This window comes from Elephantulus edwardii, unplaced genomic scaffold (genome assembly GCF_000299155.1).
Source record: "Elephantulus edwardii isolate Elephantulus edwardi_28Jun2011 unplaced genomic scaffold, EleEdw1.0 scaffold00184, whole genome shotgun sequence".
Taxonomy (NCBI): Eukaryota; Metazoa; Chordata; class Mammalia; order Macroscelidea; family Macroscelididae; genus Elephantulus; species Elephantulus edwardii.
Window position 1 is genome coordinate 2,322,896 of NW_006399934.1, and position 19,360 is coordinate 2,342,255.

At 43.1% G+C, this 19,360-nt stretch overlaps 2 protein-coding genes across 2 annotated transcripts; one reads left to right on the plus strand and one right to left on the minus strand.

Moving 5' to 3' along the window:
* The first annotated feature begins 2,839 nt into the window (after positions 1-2,839).
* On the plus strand, positions 2,840-18,042 carry DDX39B (DEAD (Asp-Glu-Ala-Asp) box polypeptide 39B). The gene is made up of 9 exons (XM_006896204.1): positions 2,840-3,052; positions 3,994-4,121; positions 4,440-4,532; positions 7,922-8,105; positions 10,268-10,386; positions 12,332-12,463; positions 17,192-17,301; positions 17,400-17,544; positions 17,669-18,042. The coding sequence occupies exons 1-9, from the start codon at positions 2,842-2,844 to the stop codon at positions 17,831-17,833; spliced, it is 1,287 nt and encodes a 428-aa protein (XP_006896266.1). The 5' UTR covers positions 2,840-2,841; the 3' UTR covers positions 17,834-18,042.
* A 264-nt stretch (positions 18,043-18,306) lies between these two features.
* MCCD1 (mitochondrial coiled-coil domain 1) lies at positions 18,307-19,158 on the minus strand. Its single transcript, XM_006896269.1, has 2 exons — positions 19,000-19,158; positions 18,307-18,495 (listed from the first exon to the last, which is right to left on the minus strand). Exons 1-2 carry the CDS (start codon positions 19,156-19,158, stop codon positions 18,307-18,309), a joined length of 348 nt encoding a protein of 115 aa, XP_006896331.1.
* Between the last annotated feature and the right edge of the window lie 202 nt (positions 19,159-19,360).

A 19,360-nucleotide genomic window follows, 5' to 3' on the forward strand; every position in this document is an offset into this window, starting at 1 on the left:
GATCAGGTCTTGCATTGTCCCCATTTTACTATTAATTCCCACTAAGTGGGAATAACAATGGTACCTACACATCGCAATATTAAAAGGTCACATGTGGTAAAAGGTAAAAGAGTTTCCTTAGTTCAAAGCTTGGCCTGTTAATTTTGGTAAGCAGGTAGACATCGCCTTTTTATCAATTCAACGAGGGGTTTTAAACGTCATGCTTGGAAAGGTGGACAATACCATCATTGTATATGGAATTTCGTACAACTTTCAAGCCGCAGCATTTCTCTTTAATGCTTGGGACAGAATTCAGACCCACTCAATTTCTCACTCAGCTGATTCTGGACACGTTCCCAGCTTGAAGCCCCTGCTCACCAGCTGCAGGGCCGTTGGTACCTCAGCCACATCGGTTAACAGGGTTTTGGGCAAAAGCATCCACCTGGCCCCTAGCGAAACGGGTAGGATCAAGCTTGGCTCCAGTGTCCTCAGCCCCCTGTCGGTGCGTTAGGAGCGTCAGGACGCTCACAGGTCACCTTGACGACAGGGCCAAGGACCCCGTGGGAACTCGCGGCCCCCCGCCGCCATTGTCCATTAGGGAGCGAGCGAATCTTCTTCACCAAGAGGCGCAGGGCGAGGAAAGGAAGAGAACATGGAAGGCTACATAGCGACGTAAAGGAATGCTAATCTCCATGGCGCTTTTTGTTACTGGCAGTAACGGAGGCATTAGAAGTGGCCTTAACCAAAAAAAAGAAACTCCTAAGCGCGCGAAAATGTAGAAATGGTCAACGTGTCTTCTTCCGGTCCCTTGCGCCTGCGTGCTGGCCTCCGAGGTGGTGGGCGGCCGAGGCAGAAGGCAGGCACGGACCGGAAGTGAAGGCAGGTTCCCTTCTTCGTCGCTGTTGCCGCCGCCATACACGCCCGCCCTACCCAGGTAAGCTTTGGCCTTCTTTGCCATCCCCTGCCATCCGCCCTTCATCACGGCCATCCGGCTGCATGGACTCCGAATACCCTTTCCACAGAGGATAGTCTGGCTTGTGGGGTCTAGGTGGGTCGTTATTTTTTTGTCCTGCATCTTTTTGCATCTTGGGAAAAGGCTGGGAAAACTGCGGGGAGGAGGGGCCCAATCCAACATGGTGGCCGCGGCGCCATTGTGTCCCCGTGACTCTCGGCTTCTCCGGTGGGTTCTTCGGTAACTGGAGGCCCCCGCGACGGTGAGAAGTGCCGGTCGGCGTCCTTGGTCCCCGGCATTGGTGGAGGGCGGGGCCGGAGTCCACCCCGGAGTCCACCCCTTCGCCCCTCCCCCTCGGGGGGACCGGGCAGGAGCCACTTTCTGGGCCCGGGGGCGAAGGCTTACCTGGATTTGCCCACCTTTATTTGATCCCTTTCCCAAATGTCTACGAAGCGGTGTCCCTGTGTGTGTGACAGAAAGAATGAATAGTATCAAGATCCTAGGATACCATTTGATACAAGTCGTGGTAAATTGTAACGAGAATAACCACTTCTCTTCCTGAGTTACTTAGTTTCCTTCTGTGCGGAGAGAAGTGGATCCTTGCGACCACATGGTTTCTCCCACCGTTCAGTACGGGGAGTTCTTAACGCGGCGGGAGGGAGGGGATGGAGTCGGGGTGGGGGCTGGAGAGCTGCGCGAGGTGGATGGCAGCCACATGATGTTTGCATTTTGAAAAAAGAGCGTTCTGCGCTGTGATGACCATTATCTATCACCCTTGACTGATGGCTGCCGGGTTTAGGGGTCGACACTTTTGAGTTGGTAGATCGAGACAGCGCGAGATTCTCCCTTGAGAATTTTCCAGCACTTAAGTTTTATTCTGTCGCTTCCTCCGTTGCTGGTGTGTCTGTTCCCCCCCCCCCCCCATTTTTTCTGTCTCTTCATATAAACTGGTTGTTGCACCCTGTTAAGCTCTTGTCTGCTAACAAATGGAGGGTTCAGATCCTCCCAGAAGTGCCTTTGCAGATAAGCCTATTGACATACTTCTGAAAAGTCACAACCTTGAAAACCTTTTGGGGTAGTTCTACTTTGAGCATGTGGGATCGCCACGAGGCAGATTCCGTGCAGCCTTGTGGGTAGAGTTGTGCAGCAAACCCAAAGATGGCTGATTTGAGTCCACTAGGGGTTTCAAGGTAGAAAGATGGGCAATTTCATGCTGTGCGTTTTGCAACCTTTGAATCCTTTCATACACCCCCCCCCCCCCCCCCCCCCCCCCGCGGTCAGCTGTGAGTAGCTGGCAATGAGTGATGGAATGAGTAATGTTATTAAATGGGGGGAAAAAAACAAACCCAAAAACCCTCACTGCCAGGTTGAGTTGGTTATAGCTCATAGCCACCCTTCAAGACAATGTAGCACTACCACATGGGGTTTGTAAGACTGTAATCTTTAGGGATTACGGTTTTAGAAGGTATGAATCACTGTTCTTTAAGTTAGCAGATGAGTGCTTAACCACTGCATCACCAGGGCTTTTCAAGAATTTTAAAGTTTTTTGTTTTCTGCAACTCTGATCCTAGGCTTTTTGAGAATTTGTCCTACCCTGCTGCCTTTGAAGGACTTTTACTGTTTATATTATTTACCTTTCTCCTCCTCCTCTGCTTATTTTTTTAGGGAGATCATGTGTAGTTTAGGGAAATAGAACAGAATGTGGGAATGGAGACTTGAGGTGGGGAAAGTTCTATTCATCATTGATAGCTTTTTTCTTTTTTGTTCTTCTCTCCGTAGCAATTCTCACAGGAACTAGTTTCTTCCTTTTCCTCTCTTCTGCCCTCGGTCCCACTCTCCCCCCTTGATTTTACTTATTCTGCATTAGCCCATCCAGAAACCCCCTTCCCTTTCCTCCTGCCAGACCAATTATGGCAGAAAATGATGTGGACAATGAGCTCCTGGACTATGAAGATGATGAAGTGGAGACAGCAGCTGGAGGAGATGGGACTGAGGCTCCTGCTAAGAAGGATGTGAAAGGATCCTATGTCTCCATCCACAGCTCTGGCTTCCGTGACTTCCTGCTTAAGCCAGAGTTGCTTCGTGCGATTGTTGACTGTGGTTTTGAGCATCCATCAGAAGGTGTGTTCCTTTATTACCCCTTTCCCCCTTTGGGTATAGAATCTCATTAGGCTCTTTAGGAGAAGCAGATATGTTTATGGTTCTTTACGTGAAAGATGTTTACGTTTAGCATACTTGGAAGAGGCTTTTATAGGCTGCTCTGCCATTCATGGTAGCACAGAGGTGCTCAGGATGGAAAACTACTGAGGTCTGCCATTCATACTTGTGACTGGCTCTTTCCTTGCCTGCTTTTATTTAATTTTTTTAGTTTTTTTGGTTCCTAACATTAACATTTTAGAGATGAGATAATTGGAGCTATAGTTTCATGTTTTGGGGCAAGAGGGAGTTGTGCTGCTAACCCAAAGGTGGCATCTATCTCTGGTGGTTCAAATCCATCATTGGCTCTGTGGGAGAAAAATAGGAAGTCTCCTCTGGTGGGCTTTACAGCCTCTGAAAGCCCACCTGGAGGGTCACCAGCTGTGAGTTGCCTCTAACTTAACAGTGATGAGTATTGGGCCAGGGCCAACTCAGGTCTCTGGAAACTTTTGTGACTAGCCTAAAACTGGCTGTCTTGGTCAGATACCAAGTCCTTTGTTCATTTTTTTCCAACTCTGTAGTTTTGTGACCCAAAGTACAGGACCCTAATTGGGAGAAATGGCTTGTGGCAGGCACTCAGATTCATAGATTGTTACAGGTTAAGGAAAATAAGGACAGAACCAGGAACATGAAAGGTGACCTGTTGAAAGAGTTAAGAGGTTATTAGCAGAACTGGGGAGGCCTGGAGCTGAGGAGACTAGAGCTAGAAGGAACTGAAGAGGGTCTAATTTGGGTATGAATATGATTGAGGAGCAGAGAGGTAGGAAGGGTCTGAGTTTAGAGAACTTTTTGAGATTTGAATGGGAAAGCAAGCTGTGGAGTTATTTGGAGGCTGAAGTTTTAATTTATCATCTTTGATTTTTCAGTTCAGCATGAGTGCATTCCACAGGCCATTCTGGGAATGGATGTCCTATGCCAGGCTAAATCAGGCATGGGAAAGACAGCAGTGTTTGTGCTGGCCACACTGCAGCAGTTGGAGCCTGTTACTGGACAGGTACACATGGAAGAGGGGTGGGGAGTTCTGGGGAAGGTGGTTTGACTAGGGATAAGTGAATTGGAGTGGGTGCTAACTTTCATGACTACATAATGTTTTCAGAACAATGAGTTACTGTTGCTAAGATAATCTCTCACTTTTTACTAAAGGCTATAAGGAAATTCTGTAGTAAATAAGCCTTGTTGAGGTGCAGGAGTGCAATTAATAACATTCAGAATTGGAATTTTTTTTGATCTGTTAGATATGACTTCTTTTTTTTTCCTTCTAAATTTCCCCAGAAAGAAAATGATAATAAATTATATTTGCTTTCCTCATAAGGTATCTGTGCTGGTGATGTGTCACACTCGGGAGTTGGCTTTTCAGATCAGCAAGGAGTATGAGCGCTTCTCCAAGTACATGCCCAATGTCAAGGTAAACCAGAGTGAAAAGATGTGGAGGGGTGATGAAACGGCTGGTGGATTTGAACCACTGACCTTTCAGTATTCAGCCTGATAAGTTATGAACTGGACTGCCAGGGCTCCTCCATATCCTGCCGGTGTTAAATACCTATTCACAAGCCTCAGTGTATATGTAAGTTTCTGCAAACTTGGTTATATGAGAGATTTTGTTGAAATTGAGAGTTTATTTGCATCTGCATTACTATTTCAGAGATGTTTGCTGTATTTCATTTTGGAGGAGCTGTGGTTCTGGTAGTGTTGTGGGTTATATGCTAGGCTATTAACTCAAAGGTTGGCAGTTCAAATCCATTAACTTTAATGGAAAAAAGATGAAGGCAGTCTGAAGGCCCTGATTTAGGGCCGCCCTGGGTTAGAACTGACTTGATAGCAGTGGCTTTTGGGTTTAGTTTGCCTTAATTTTTTTTTTTTTTAAACAATTTCAAGATTTGCCTTTGTAGCAGGGGGAGTTCATGGTTGGGCCATAGATGATGGTAGTGTAAAACTACCTTTTATACTTACTGGATGATGATGATTTTGAATCATTTCCTTGTTATTTTTGGCTGCTTTTTTTTTCCCCTGCCATTTTTAAGAGTTTGGGGTTGCATGGGAAATGACAGCTGGAAGATCTGAACAGCTTTAGTGTTTGATATGTGACAATATTAAAAATGAAGATGACAAAAGATGGAAAGGCAACTGAAGGCCACAAGTAGAATTAGCAATGGGTGCTGTTTTTAATTCTGTAACTTTGTTGCATTTACCCATAAGTACTGAGTGTGAACATTTATTTTCAAAGAAATTCCCAGGAGTGTTGAGAATAACTTATCCCTTTGATTAACATGAGATGATAAATAGTATTTTTGTTCAGATTGTTCTTATTTTTTTATTTTTCTGCATTTTGTTTTAAAGGAGTTAGAAATATTTAATCCTAGTGTTAAAGTAGAAATAATTTTAGCAGCCTATGTGGTAAGAGTGTTACCTGTGTATGGTAAAAAATATTACAATATTCTGGAAACCTATGTGTTTCCATTTTAAGTCCTGCTTCTGTAGAAATTTAACTTGTTAACCAATTTTTTGGGGGTTATTTGTAATAAAATATTAAGCAAAAAAAAAAAACCCAGAGCCTCTCTCTGTGAATGATGAAAACCATTTGTGATTTTAGCATTTTTGCGTATGTGTCATTAAAACCCAGTGCTACCTAGTTGCTTCCTACTCACAGTGACTTTTCCATCCACTTTTCCAAGGTTTTAAATCCTCAGGGAGGAGATTGACCTGATGACTTTTCTTAGCAGCCCAACATGTAACTCACTGTGCTGCCAGGGTTTCTTATGCGTGAATTAAGTGATCTGTACGTTACTTTTGCCATGCTGTACAACCATTTTGGAAACCTATATCCAAGCTTTTTTATTTTCCTTAGCACAGAGGCACTGTTTTCTTAATTTATCAAATTAACAGACTTTTTTTAAAAACATTTTCATGAAGGATGATTAGCTCATTTGCACCGTTCTTCTAATAACTAAAAAGTAGTTTTCTTAGTGTGACATAGCTTTCTATATGTTTGTGTAAATGTGTACACATAACTCCCATGTTGCCATAGTCAGTAACAGTTAACTGTTTTTTACCAGTCTTCCTGTCTGTAAGAGTTGAACTAGAAAACCATTTACGTATTTATGGCTATGGAAACATTGCGGAAGGCCCCAGGGAGCTAGCATTATTCTCCCTCTACAGGTCACATCAGTACTCTTCTGCCACTCGGAAGAGAACAGCATTCCTGGCATCAAGATCATTTACATATTGTCTTTTTGTTACTCTTTTAAAGGCTCAAAATTAATGTTCCAAATGACTTGTTGAGAGATTGAGCTGGTTTTATATGTAATGTTCTACCTCTAGATTTGCGTTTCAGAGCCCATCTCACTGGAGGACGTTTATTAAAAATACTTTCTCCTGCAGAGCCACTGGTGGATTTGAACCATCAGAGAGACACCTCCTTAGGGTTTGAATTACAATCCCTACCAATTAGGCTACTGTCCCTCCCTGTTACCCAATATTGTTAGGTGTTACCACTATACTAATAATGTCCTCAAAAACCTAAGAGTTGTAACCTGGAGTGGTCAGTTTACCTTGAATCAGTCATTCTATGAGATTTATGCTAAGGAGTTAAAACATTTGAGTTTGGGTAGGAAAATTAGGTTCTGTGTGTTTCTCTGTGGTACCTGAGACGACTTTGGTAATAGTGAAACCAACTGGCCTTTGAGTTGTTTGAAGCAAAATTGTTACATTGAAGCTGATTAGGCATACAGCTGTGTGCACGAACCTCAGTCTTTGGGAGAACAAAAGGAGCTTTAGAGAAATAATAAAGTCTTATAAGAAGCTCTGGTGGCACAGTGGTTAAATGCTTGTCCTCATATCAAAACGTTAGCATTTTTAATTTGCCATCTGCTCTGTTGGCGAAAATATGTGGCCTTCTGCTTTTGAAAAGGCATTGTCTAGGAAACACAAAGGGATGTTTCTGCCTTTTTTTTTTTTTAAATAGGCTTTAGGGGAAAATTTACAGAGCAAATTCATTTATGCTTAATATGTTTCGGTGTTTCTCTGTGAACTGCCAACATTCTACTTTTACCCTTGGTTCCCAGTTTCACTTATTCTGCCTTTTATTCTTTGCTTGAGGCTAGATACTGGTTTTGTGTAATTGATCTAAGGAACACAGTCCTCTTTTAAAAAAAAAACTTATTAATTTTAATGAACATTTACAGAGATTTTTTTATTTCCATTCATTCATTGTTGCTCTTTTCTCCCTGCCCCCCTTTCACTCTTCTCTTTGAAAAGCAAAAGAAAAATTCTTTCATTGGTATACAGTCGTTTCCCCCCCCCCCCAGTACACTGCACTATGCAACCTTCATTCTGGATTCTTGTCATAACCATAATACCCAATCATATATCACTTTTAAACTGTTCTCTACCTCCATCTGTTTCAATGCAGTGTAAATAATTTATCCAGTTTTTCTCAGTCTCACCCCAACCCTGATATCAGTCCTGTTCTACAACAGTGGGACTATGCAGTATTTATCCTTTGAGGAACACGTTCCTCTTAAGTGGTCTGTTGTGTAGCTGCCTGGTCTCTAGGAATGATTTTAGTTCCAGGTCTGAAAGATCTCAGGACTATCATCTCAGGGGTTTCTCTAGTCTCTGCCAGACCAATAAGTCTGGTTTTTTTTTAGAAACCAATGTTTTTTGTTCTTTCCTTCCCATCTCCCCCAACTCTGAAATGTTCTAAGACTTGATTAGATTAGACAGAAAGAATGAAAATTGTGGAGATGCTGGCATTTTTCTTTCCTGGTATGATGTTTTTTTCTTCTGTGTTGGCAGGTTGCCGTGTTTTTTGGTGGTCTGTCTATCAAGAAGGATGAAGAGGTGTTAAAGAAGAACTGCCCACATATCGTCGTTGGAACCCCTGGCCGCATCCTCGCCTTGGCTCGAAATAAGAGTCTCAACCTCAAACACATTAAACACTTCATCTTGGATGAGTGTGACAAGATGCTTGAACAACTCGGTGAGTGGCAGTGTTGACACTTGGGTAGTAACCTAAGAATGCCCTTTTGGAGCCAAATGATGTTTATTTGATAAATAGGAGCACTTCAGTGCAAGGACGACGCTTATCTATCACCCATGACTGATGGCTCTGGACTCCCCATTTGGTGTCGAGGGTTAACTTGCTTAAGTCATTTTTATTCTTTTTAACTAGTTGTGGTCATTAGAGAGAAAGGTGGCGTGTTTTTTCTTTGATTATTATTTTCTTCATTTTGAAAGTATTCTAAGTATTATCATTATCATTATCCCCCTTTCCTTGTTAGCTTCCTGTAGTTAGTATCACAGGGAAGACACTAAACTGAAGAAGGGGCCATTCTGCCCTCTGGCCTTCCCAGAATAGTGTATGGTCAGAATTTATGGATAAAGAACTTTTTAAAAAATTTTATTTTTTTAAAGACTTTTTTATTATTTGAGTGACTGTTTACAAAGCATATTGGTTTTTCATTAAATCATTGATACAGTTTTTTTCCCCATTCATTCATTATTGCATTTTTTCCCTACATACCCCTCCCCCCAAAAAATGTTTTTAAAACAGGTCTTTCATCTATTTCAATGCAGCATTCATTATTTATCTCCTCTTAGTTTCCCCCCAAGCCCCATGCCAGTCCTGTTTTATAGTAGTGGCATTATCCCATATTTGTCCTTTTGTGACTGAGGTTTTTTTAATTAATTTTAATGAACATTTACAGAGATTTTGGATTTCCATTCATTGTTGCAATTTTCTCCCTGTCCACCTCTCCCCTCCCATTCATTCTTCTCTTTAAAAAGTAAAAAAAAAAATTAAAAAAAACCCTTCATTGATATATAATTCCCACTCCACCCCTGTACACTACACTATGCAACCTTCATTCTGAACTCTTATGACTGAAATATTTAACTCAGCATGATGTCCTCTAGGGTCATCTATTTTATTCTCTCCTGGTTGCAGGTTTTTCAGGATACTTGGAAAACTGTTAATGTTGTGGATTAGGGCTTCTAGAGTTCTTCCAAGCTTTTCTCTGATGATGTGTATAGTCCTTGGTTTTAGTCCTGCGTCCTTGATACACCTTGCGTTGGTTTTTCTTGATGGTGTGAGGTGTGGGTCTTGCTTGAATTTTTTTACAGATAGTTTTCCAATTTTGCCAACACCATTTGTTAAAGAGGCTTTCGTTTCCCCACTTAACTGATTTCATCTCCTTGTCAAAAAATCAGTTGACCATAAGTAGATGAGCTGATTTCTGGGTTCTTAGTTCAATTCCATTGATCTATGCGTCTCTCATTGTACCAGTACCACACTGTCTTGACCACTGTGGCAGTGTAGTAGGATTTGAGATCAGGGCATGAGATGCCTCCTACCTTGTTTCTCTTTTCAGGAGTGCTTTGCTTATTCAGGGTCTCTTCCCAGTCCATATGAAATTGGAAATTGCCTTTTACCATCTCACTGAAGAAGGCTGGGTACATTTTGTGGGTTACTGTGAAGAGCATTTGTGGTATTTGGTATTTGGTTGTGTTTAATGACGTTAATAAAAGGATATTTTCTGTTAAGAATTGAATTTTCGAGAATAGGAACATGGAGATTGACACACCTTTAGGGAGAACTCATCCCAAACGATATTTGGTGGCTCAGGATGACAGGCTCCGGGTAGGAAAGCCATATTTGCCTGAGTAGATTAAGAAAGTGTGACTCTGTGAAGGTGAGAATGGACTCTGGAATGGCACACGCGATGCTCAGTGGTAGTTGACTGCTAGAGACTAGTTGGAACTTGGGAGAGGGATGAGTTGGGAAAAAAGCTATGCAAGCACTTTAAAAATTTTATTCTTGAAAGACTTTGGTGAGATTTCTCCCCATTTTATTGTAGACATTGAGGTTTCGTATTTTCTTTCTTGCACAGTTAAAATGCAACTGGAACCTGGTCCCAGATGTTCATTTCAAACTTCCTGTTCTTTCCATCTTGTAGTTCTGTGGGCTTGATTTTGTAGTGGTGGGAGAAACTTGGGTATTAAGAGATCAGAGGCAAATCTACTTATGAATTTACTTCATTGTTTCTTGCCCTTTTCCATCAATTTTCACTTTGTTGAGAAACTTGTACTTATGATCTTTATCTTCTATGCTTCTTTTCTTATGAAGTTTTTTCCTTTTTGCAGACATGCGTCGGGATGTCCAGGAAATTTTTCGCATGACCCCCCATGAGAAGCAGGTCATGATGTTCAGTGCTACCTTGAGCAAAGAGATTCGTCCAGTCTGCCGCAAGTTCATGCAAGACGTAAATACCCTTCTACCTTCTCTCCCTCCACTCCCCGCCCACTGCGTCCTCCCCTTCCTGGCCCTCTTCCTCCAAACTCCCTTATTCTGCCAGCGCTGAGAAGGGAGCACGTGCCCACCTGAAGAGAGAGGCAGAGACAGCTAGCGTTAGGGTCTGCGCGTATGCCAGGGAAACTCCGGAAGACTTGGTCGGGTTAACGTGAGAGCGGGTAGTGTTCGACTTTTTTTTTAAAACACAAAACTTTTGGAACCTCTTCTCCTTTTTGGGGGAGGGCAGAACTTTCTGCCTTACCACCCATGTCTCCTACATGCCCCCTACAACCACGCATGCTCAGGGCGGCATCGAGCATACAACTGGAGCCTCTGCTCCCCAAAACTTACACTTCCCGGTGTCAGGAGAGCAAGAGAGGGACAGACAGATGACAGGGCGTGTCCAGAAGAAGAGCAAACCGCACACATGAAACATGAATCTGCCCCCTCCCCACCTCCAGGGGTGGGGGCCTTTGGCACCTCAGTCCCCGATTCCCTACTCCTTCCTGTCCAAACCACCTCGAACCCATCCGGAACCTCGGTTGATGTGAGCCGGCAACAGAGAACAAACACATCGTGGCGCGGCGGGGGATTGCAGACGGCACCCAGCGGTGGATGGCGGCAGCGGAGGCTGCGGGCAAGCCTGACCAGGAAGCTGAGGACCAAACCAGCCTCTTTTTTTCTGTTCCCGGTTTTTTTCCTGAATCCAACGCATGGCGTGCCTCCCTTCCCCCAATGTGTGTTGCGGGGTGGGATGTCCTGAATGGGGTGGTATTTGGGGTTTTTCCTTCTTTCTTTTTTCAATTTTCCTGTGCAAGGGGTATGGGAAAGGAAAGTGAGGGGTTCCACTTGGATACAACCAGGTGGGTGATAGGGTTTGGCGTTAGGTGTTGGCCCTCATGCAAGCAGTGGAGTGTGTTCCTTCTCTCCTTGGACTGCTCCTTCTCATGGGGTAGGCCCTTTAGCGCCATCTGTATTTGAAGGCTAGAATTGAACTTGAAAAAGAGGCCTTTGGAAAGCCTGCCATTTGTTAGCCACCTTATTATGTTCACACTGCCCTCCTGGGGAAACATTAACATATAAACCAAAGACTAAGATGGGTATTAGGAAGGTTGAACTTTGGGGTTATTGAGTCTTGTGTCATTTTCTGTCTTAAGCTACTTTTCTCCTTCCCTTCAAGGGTGGTTTGTTTTGTTGGTTTTTAAAATTTTGTTTTAAAGACTAGTACATATTTGCTGTTGGCTTTTTAAGAAAACATTTTTTTATTGGCACAGTGCATCTAACACTGGGGATGATTTGACTCTGAATTGAAAGACCCAGCTTTTTATCTAATTATTTTAATAGTCTGAGGGCAGGTTATTATTCACCTTGACCAATTTTTGTTGGTTTTGTGGCATTTTAACTATGTCTGTTACAGCATTCTAGTAAAAGACATTTGCTTGGAATGATAATATGGGTCTCCTACTTTAGATAAAATTCAAATGGAATAAACCATATCCTCTGCTCTATATTATTACTCCTTTGATAGGGGTTATTCTGACCTTGAGCCACCTTTGAATCATCTCTTTTAAGAAACTTCTTCTCTTAGTTTCTTCCTTCTACCATCCATTTGAAATAATGGCATCTTGCCTTTAGGTGGTTCCACTATTCCTTTTTCTCCCTTAGAAAAATCTCCCATGATAGTTTTGAGTTGAATAGTCTAAAATTTCATTGATAGAAAAGTAGCTGTGATATGGAAGAAACCACATTAAAATGTGGGTTCTTTTTTTCCTGGGGTGAGGTTGGGTTTTCAGTCTTCTCTCTTCTCCCCATCCCCCCCATGGGATGTATTGGATATCAACTTCCTCCATCCCCCCCCAGGTTTAACCCCCCCACTCTGCCCTCCTCCCGTTCCCCACCCCCTTCCTCCCCCCCAGCCAATGGAGATCTTCGTGGATGATGAGACGAAGCTGACGCTGCATGGGTTGCAGCAGTACTACGTGAAACTGAAGGACAACGAGAAGAACCAGAAGCTCTTTGACCTTCTAGATGTGCTTGAGTTTAACCAGGTCAGTCAAAAGTCCTGTAGGTAGTAGGCATTGGATTCATCACATCACCAGCTGTAGCAGGAATCTATATTAGATGCCTTTTGATTGAAGAAACCACAGGTGATGAGTGTATTCTTTTAGCTGAGTTTATAAATATCTTGATCAGATTGGTTATTTCTGGTATGTATCAAGGGATGGAGCATAAGCAATAATGGAGCTGCTTTTCTCTTCCATTGCTGGCACAGACAGGTATGTCACAAACTAAAACGTCAAAGGACTTTTAAGTTTATTCAAACCTTAAAACTATTTTGAGTCTGTTCTCAAAAACATACACCAACAGGGAACTTCTGGAAATTAGAAGAGGACATGGAATCAAGGCCATCATTGGCTCAAGTGTGAAGGCATGGACTGTATGGGTCATAATAAATCATAGTGGATGTTATAAGGAATGGGAATTCCAGAATGCTTAATTGTGTCTCTGGAGCAAGAAGAAGGTATTCCAACAGCAAAGAGCTATTATACAGTTCAGCATTGGAAAAGATGTGTAGAGACTATCTTTTTACTTCCATCAATTATATAATGAGTAAATAATCCAAGCCGGACTATGAAGAGTAATGTGGCCTCATTGCTTGCCAAAAATGAAGGCTGCTTGCTCTTACTGATGGTCAGAGACTAATCCTTCAGTGTGGTCTACACTTAATGTAAAGAAAATGGAAATTCTTGGTGTTGGATCAGTAAACAGGAAAAAATAGAGAAGTGAAATTAAAAATTTCATTCTGTTTGGATCAGCTATGAACAGCTATGGAAAGAGTAAGAAATTAAGCAATTTCCTGTCTTAAGCAAGTCTGCAAAACTTCTTTTATAAAAGCAAACAATCACTTTTGATGACTAAAGTACATCATAGTTTGTGTGAATGTGAAAGTTGGGCAAAGGGAAAAAGGCAAGATTGATGCATTTGAATTGTTTGAAGAAGTAGAACAAATCTTAGAAGTGAAAATAGGAAGACTGCTTTATTTGGGACAACAAAGTTCATCGGCATTTATTTCCTCTGCTTTTACCAAGGTCAAAAGTGGGATTTGAACCCATGCCTCCAGTGGAGACTAGAAAACCTACAGGCAAGGTAGGCACCTTGAATCTGGCTCCTCAGACCACTTGACCATCCTGGCACCCATTGTGGCATTGGCCGCTTTGAATTAGACAGTAATGTGTTCTGCTATACCAGGAAGGAAAATAGGTTCATATTCAAATAAGGAATTCAGACTAAAAAATACCATTTTTAGATCCTTCTTGAAGTGCATACAAGGAAGACCTATTAATACCAGTATCATTCAAATCTGCACCAACAACTAAAGCCAAAGTGGAGGAAATAGAAGTTTTCTACCAGTTTTTGCAGTCTGAAATCTATTGAATATGTAACCAAAATAGATTAATAGTTCATGATTGGAATGCAAAAGTTGACAAGGAAAAAAGACTAGTAGTTGGGAAATACAGGCAGGGTGACAGAAATGAGACTGGAGATAGAATGATATAATTTTGCACAGTGAGTGATAGATTCCTTGCAAATACTATTTTTAAAAATTTTCCATTTTTTTTCTGTGTGTGTGTACTGTCAAATTAGATCTGACTGGTATAGGTGGAGATTGCCCCTCCTTCTCCAGCAGAACATCTGGTGGATTCTAACAATTCACCTTCTTGCCACAAGGCCACCAGAGCTTGCCTGCTAATACCTTTTATAAAAACAGTGACTATAGACATGATTCACCTGATAGACTATACAGGAATCAGATTGATTATGGAAAGAGTTGGAGAAGCTCACTATCTGAAAACTAGGCCAGATGCTTGACTGCTAACTGTGCAAGTTCAGATTGGAGCTTGACTGCTAACTGTGCAAGTTCAGATTGGAGCTAAAGGAAATCCTAGGAACCTAGATAAGTTTGTCTCCCTTGAGTTGAAAAACCATCTCGGGAACAGATTTGAGATATTGAACATTAATGAACAAAAACTACATGACCTAAGGGGTGCTAGCAACGATATTATCCATGAGGAAAGCAACAGGTCATTACACAGAGGAGGAAGAAAAGATCAAAGTGAATATTAACAGAGACTGAATATTACACGAAGAAACTGGAACTGAAGAAATGAGGAAGTTAACAAAGAGTTGAACAGAAGATTTCAAAGTGAAGACAAAGTATTACAACACAATGTGTGATGGGATCAAAATAAGGGAGGAACTTGCCCAGCACTTAACAAACTGAAGGAACTGAAGAACAAATTCAAGCCTTTATTTGCAATCCTTATAGCTCCTTAGGAGCTCTGGTGGTCTAGTTAGTTGTAAGACGCTGTGTTGCAATACTGAAGGTACTTGCTTCAAATCTACCAACTGCTCCATGGGAGAAGGATGGATAATTTCCTCCCAAGCAATTAACTGCATCTGAAGACCTGCCAGAAGGTCAGCTATGGGTCGGTTCTGACTCATTGGTATACCACTACAACAAAAACAATGGGAAATTTTTGAATGATCCTGGAAACATTAAAAAGAAGATGGAAGGAATACACAGGCACTGTACCATAAAGAATTGACTGATAGAGCCATTTCAGGAGATTAAGAACCAATAGATAAGGTTCCAGGGATTGATGGAATATCTGTTGACATATTTCAGCAAACGCATGTAGCCCTGGATGTGCTCACCAGGTTGTACCAAGAAATCTCGTGGACCTAGCCAGCCGACTGGAAGAGATCCATATTTACTCTTATTTCCAAAAAAAGTGAGCCAAAAGAATGTTACTGAGTAATAACACTATTACCACGTGAAAGCAACTTACTGAAAATCAGCCAAAACTGACTAGAGCAGTACATTGACAAACCTATCAGAAAAACAAACTGGGTTTAGAAGAGGCTATGGGACTAAGGGGTATCATTGCTAATGCAGATGGATTGTGGCTGAAAGCAGAATGTACCAGAAGGATGTTTATTTGTATTTTATTGATTATACAAAGGCATTTGAGTCTGTGGATCCCTGCATATTGTGGCTGACATTGAGAAGAATGAGAATCCCAGAACATTTGCTTGTGTTCATGCAAAACTTACACCTAAACGTGGAAGCCTTTGTCCAAACACAAGGGAATACTGCATGGTTCGAACCAAGAAAGAAGTACATCCTTTTCCCATAACTTTTTCAGTCTATGCAGAGCAGATAATTTGAGAGGCTGGACTTTATGAAGAAGAATGAGGCATTGTAATTGGAGGAAGACTCAACAATCTGTGTTATATAGATGACACGGCCTTGCTTGCAGAAACTGAGGAGGACTTGAAGTGTTTGCTGCAGAAAGGACTTCAGCTTTCATTGAATTGCATCTCAACAACAAGAAAACAATTCTTAGCACTGGGCCAGGAGACAGCATCATGAGAGATAGAGAAAAGATTGAAGTTAATGATTATGTTTGCTCAGATCCATAGTCAACACCCTCAACAACAAAAGATGAGCTGCAGTGGGAGAATTTGCTCTCAAGGACTTCTGCAAAGTGCTAAAGAACCATGATGTCAGTCTAGAGACTAAGGTGTGCCTGAACCAGGCCATGATCTTCTCAATTGCTTGCTGTGCATCTGAGAGCTGGACAGTGACTAAGGACTATAGAAGAATCAATGCCTTTGAATTGTGGTACTGGAGAAGAGTATTGAACATACTGTAAACTGCAAAGAGAACAAACCTCTAGGAGAGGGTGAAACCAAATGCAAGGGTTTTGAACTCTGTCTCACATACTTTGGGAATGTTGTCAGGTGATGTCAGTCCTTGGAGAAGGACATCATACTTGGGAGGGTGGAGGGTCATTGCAGTCGAGGAAGACCTTGGATGAGATGGATTGACCCAGTGACTGGCAGTCAGGTCAAGTGTGTCAGAAATGAAGAGTTTGACTCAGGATACAGCAAGGATTAGAGCCATTGCTCATAGGGTTGCTATGAGTCATAGTTGACTCATCGACACCTAATATCTACCACAGAGAAGTCTTACCAATTTACCTACTGTGGTTAATTTGTATTGGAAAAACTTTCCCAAATTAGAGTGGGTCCCTTGGGTTTACTTATTTTGGTGAAATAGACCCCAATTTTGCTAGTCATAGTTTTTCTAATTTTAGTTTCTATTTTTCATGAAGTAGCTTCATCCTTTTCTTTCGGCATATATTTTAATTGCTGTTGACTCCATGTGTGTGGAGCAAAGCTGCCCTAAAAGGTTTTTAAGTCTTTGAATTTTCAGAAACAAATTGCCAGTTCTGCTGAGACACCTCTGGATTAATTCAAACTGCTAACATTTTAGCTAGTAGTTGAGTGCTTTACTATTTTCACCACTTGAGGGACCTGAAGCTTGTCTGAAAAAGAACAACTTTCTGCTGAGTTGATTGTAATCCATAGTAACTCTGGATTGGCGTAGAACTCCCTCATAGGGTTTTTAGGACTTTAAATTATTACAGAAGCAGACAGTTCAATATTTCTTCTTTAGAGTGCCTGGTGGATTTGAACTGCTGACCTTTCAGTTTTAGGAGCCATGTTCTTAAACCATTGTGCCACTAGGGCTCCACACGAGCTCAGTCCTCTAAATGAAATCAAAGCCACATGAGAGAAAATCCCAGGTTTAGAGCAAAAGGGCTAATGGGTGAGGAATTTCTTTAAAAGTGAACTTACTGAAAACACCCTCCCCAATATTCTCTCACACACTGTCATGGGCCTACACTCCCCCACATAACACTCAACAGGTGGTGATCTTTGTGAAGTCTGTGCAGCGATGTATTGCCCTGGCCCAGCTCCTAGTAGAGCAGAACTTCCCAGCCATTGCCATCCACCGAGGGATGCCTCAGGAGGAGAGGTGAGTTAACAATTGGGGAGGATGTTTTTTTATCCTTGGAAGGAAGAGAGACCATTGACAGAAATGCATCTCATTTTTCTGATTTGCTTTCTCAAAAGACTCTCTCGGTACCAGCAATTTAAAGATTTTCAACGACGTATTCTTGTGGCCACCAATCTATTTGGCCGAGGCATGGACATTGAGCGGGTGAACATTGCCTTTAACTACGACATGCCTGAGGATTCTGACACCTACTTACATCGGGTAAACCTCACACTCAGACATCCCATTTTCTTCTCTTTACTCTAGTTTTCTCTGTCTTTTCATACCTTAAGTCCTTATCCCTTATGGGTCTTTTGGTCTTAACACCTAATCTGTCTCCATTCAGGTGGCCAGAGCAGGCCGATTTGGCACCAAGGGCTTGGCCATCACGTTTGTGTCAGATGAAAATGATGCCAAGATCCTCAATGATGTTCAGGATCGCTTTGAGGTTAATATTAGTGAGCTGCCTGACGAGATAGACATCTCCTCCTACATTGAACAGACACGGTAGAAGATTCGTCCGTTGTGGAACATGACAGTCTGTCCCCACTTCAGGAGACACCACCAGGCATGGGGGTGAAGGAGACACTACTGCCACCCAGCCTTGACCCCTCCCCCATGGCTTCCCTCTTTTGCATCACCACCACTCCTGTATCCCTGTACCTGATTTGTCAGAATTTTTTAACAAAACTAAAAATGAAACATGTGTCTCTGGTATCTGTACGCACTTGATCCCTTTATTGCTTCTCAGATGAGGCCACTTTAGTGCAGGATAAAAGGACCCCATTTGGGCTGAGAGGTCAGTGGGTGAGTGTCATTGCAAGCTTAAGCAGATTACAGCTACTGTGGGGTCCCCCCCAACTTGCCTCCTCCGTCCTCTAGACATGTGGGTGGCTCACTTCCATTTACTCCATTCTCTGGGAGAGGCCAGCGGTGGGTGCAGTGCTTTCTGTGTTGGAGAGTGAATGGGAGCTGGTGAGAAGCTTAGGCATCTTCCCCAAGGCTTTCTCGGTGTCTCCTCATTTGTTCCTTTAGCTTCTGGATCTTGAGCACTAGAGCCTGGGCCTCCCAGGCACCCTCTTGCCCTTCCAGCAGTGCCTCGTACAGCTCCAGCTGCTCCTCGAGCAGGTCTTCAACTTGGGCTAATTCAGCTTTGCGGCGAGGCCCAGGACCCTGCATGAAGTGTCATTGAAGAGATCATCGGTCATGGAATGGGGGAGCAAGGAATCCCACTGTCCCCTTTGGACTTTTAAACCTTATTATTAAGGTCATGTGTCCAGGGAAGCCAAGGTGGTGCTTATCTTGGGCATAAGCCTCTGCAAGAGAATTCTGAGTGACCTAACTGGACCCTAAGAGTCCCCTTTGGCAACAGACTGTGGAGTCATGGAAAGAAGACTGGTTTTCCCTCCACTGTAAGAAATAATTAACTGTTAGATGAGGGGGAAATTCCTGTTCAAGGACTTTGTGTGCAGCTTTGGGGAGGGAGAGAAGCCCTAGGTCAGGAGGAGGGGTGGAGGTGGGGATAGGAGAGGGAGCCAGGAATTGAGCATTTGGAACTAGGCAGGTTCCTGGGCTGGGAGTGCTGTCTGCTTCAAGCTGCTTGGTGGGGATGGGATGGCTGTTCCCCCCTCCCTAATGCCAGTTCACTTCACCCACTCCACCACTGGTGCCCCTTACCTTGGGGTTTGACTTCATCTTCCCGCTGTCTGAGGAGCTGGTCTGGCTTGCTGTGGGATTCTGGGAGCAGTACCACCGGGAGACCTGGGAAACCATGGGCCAGGAGGGCAGAAGGCCCCGGCAACAGCATCGAGAGAGCCAGGGCAGAGGAAGCACCATGGCAGCAGCCAGAGAGCTGTGTGACCTGCCCGGTAACAACCAGGAACTGGCTCCCACTGGGCTTTGGGCCTTGCTTGGGTGCCCAGCACTGCCTAGGCCCCCGCCCCTGCCCCGCTCCGCTGCCTCCACCTCCCAGCCTGGCCCCAGACAGAGTCCAAGAACTGTTGCTGATGTAAAGAACATTGCTGCCAGGTTAGGCAGA